Below are 2,252 nucleotides of genomic sequence, written 5' to 3' on the forward strand. Positions count from 1 at the left end.
TACCAGGAAGGCTTTAAAAATATAAAAGTTTGCTTAGGGAAATGAAGGATTCTTATACAAAGTTAGTTCCCAGAAAGTGATTTTCAAGTATGGAGAAGAAATTGTCTTTGGTGGGGCTTGGAGGGGAGGAAGGGGAAATTCTATTAAAGTATCTTGGAATTATCAGGGAAAAAAAGTGCACTGCTTTTGGATACTTGTGGCAATAATAGGAAATAATTGTCTGTCCCAAGGATGTGGTAATTGTCATTAGGAAAAAAAAAAAACAACAAAAGGCAAAAAAGAAATAATAGTAACCTTAATAAAACATTTATAATTACACTTTTTGGCAAAACTGAGTATGAGTGAGAATTAAATAATGTCGATATGGTAATTGGAAGATGTAACCATCATTCAAATCTTTGAATTTGCATTTCCACAGTTTCATTTGAAGGGCATCAGATTCAAAAAGTCTCCCTCTGATTTTCTACCTTAGGGGAAAAGTCTAGTGTAAGACTCTACTCCAGGAGTTGGCAGAAGATCACATTTCTCAGTATATGTTCCTATCTGCAAGATCATCTAGAGGAGGTATTTAACACCATCCACAAGGAAAAGCTAAGATTTGTGGTAGGAGACATGACCTCCTCTTTGTCAGCTATTCCTCATGCTATCATCATGTCAGCAGAATTTATTACAGGGATTACCAGCAATGGATTTCTGATAATCATCAGCTGTAACGAATTGATCAAAAGCAGAAAGCTAACACCAATGCAACTCATTTTAATATGTATAGGGATGTCTAGAGTCGGTCTGCTGCTGATGTTAATGGTACAAAGTTTTTTCTCTATGTTCTTTCCACTCTTTTATCAGACAAAAATTTATGGTGCAGCGATGGTGTTCCTTTGGATGTTTTTTAGCTCTGTCAGTCTCTGGTTTGCCACCTGCCTTTCTGTATTTTACTGCCTCAAGTTAATAGGCTTCACTCATCCCTGTTTTCTTTGGCTGAAATTCAGGATCTCGAAGTTAATGCCTGGGCTGCTTCTGGGAAGCTTGCTGGCCTCGGTGAGCACTGCAACTCTGTGTATCGAGGTAGATTACCCTAAGAACGCGGTGGAGGATGTCCTCAGAAATGCCACACGCACGACGTCTAAATTCAAGATAAGGAGTATTAATGAAGTGCTTCTTGTCAATTTTTCACTCCTATTTCCTCTAGCCATATTCCTGATGTGCACTTTTATGTTACTCATGTCTCTCTACAAGCACACTCATCGGATGCAAAACGGATCTCGTGGTTTTCGAAGTGTCAGCACAGAAGTCCATATAAACGCCTTAAGAACAGTGCTAACGTTCATTCTTTTCTTTATTTCTTATTTTGCCGCCTTCATAACAAACATGACATTCATTATTCCTCACGGAACTCAGCGCTACTTTGTGCTGAAGGACATAATGGCAGCATATCCCTCTGGCCACTCAGTTATAATAATCTGGAGTAATTCTAAATTCCAACAACTACTCAGGAGACTTTTCTGCCTCAAAAAGAGGCAATGAAAAGAAGGACTAATGTAAAACATTTCGTTATTTTCTTAACATGGAGTCAATGGACTTGTGTTTTGTTTTGTTTACTTTATATGAATTGTATGTGTTCTCTATCTGGCAATTTCCTGTCCATCTCCTACCCCAAGACATGTGAAGCACTAATTTTGATGTTGGATGGGTAGGATATCTCTTTTTCTAGGGCTCATGTACTTAAAAATATTATGATAGTAGCACATTTAAATAACTAGGACTTGCGTTGGAGTGGTAGAACTCAGAATAAAATACTAAGACTTCTTTTGGCTGACCAATGTAGTTCTGTTACATCTTCCCAGGTCATTGAGAATCTTCTGATTTAGATGAGGAAAATCACATAGATTTAGTCTGACTTGGAACAATATAATAAATTGGCTATTTGGTTAGACATAACTATTTTTCAAAGACAGTCATGAATATAAATATTGTTAAAATTCAAATTATGTGTTGAAAGGGCATAAGGCAATGAAGCCAGATACACAGGTTACTACTGTCTTATTTTGCTTTTGATTTGCTACTTAGTTTAGGTTGGTAAATGCTAAGAGCTGTGTATATGCATATATACACACATAATCCAGGGTCTCCATTTTTTACAAGATGAAGAAATATTTTTCAACCCCCTGCATTGTTAAACTCATGCCCAAAGATAATTGAGGGAGGTTGCTGACAATGAATTCCAAGCAGGAAAACATTCAATTGGTGTCTTA

The 2,252-nt window shown here is 37.0% G+C and overlaps 1 protein-coding gene across 1 annotated transcript; it reads left to right on the forward strand.

The window, feature by feature from the left end:
- Positions 1-612: 612 nt before the first annotated feature.
- Positions 613-1,524, forward strand: LOC308526578 (taste receptor type 2 member 2-like; the record flags this gene model as incomplete). Its single annotated transcript, XM_081101700.1, has 1 exon — positions 613-1,524. One exon carries the CDS (start codon positions 613-615, stop codon positions 1,522-1,524), a length of 912 nt encoding a protein of 303 aa, XP_080957826.1.
- Positions 1,525-2,252: the final 728 nt, after the last annotated feature.

This window comes from Myotis nattereri (genome assembly GCF_964212035.1).
Source record: "Myotis nattereri genome assembly, chromosome: 11".
Taxonomy (NCBI): domain Eukaryota; kingdom Metazoa; phylum Chordata; class Mammalia; order Chiroptera; family Vespertilionidae; genus Myotis; species Myotis nattereri.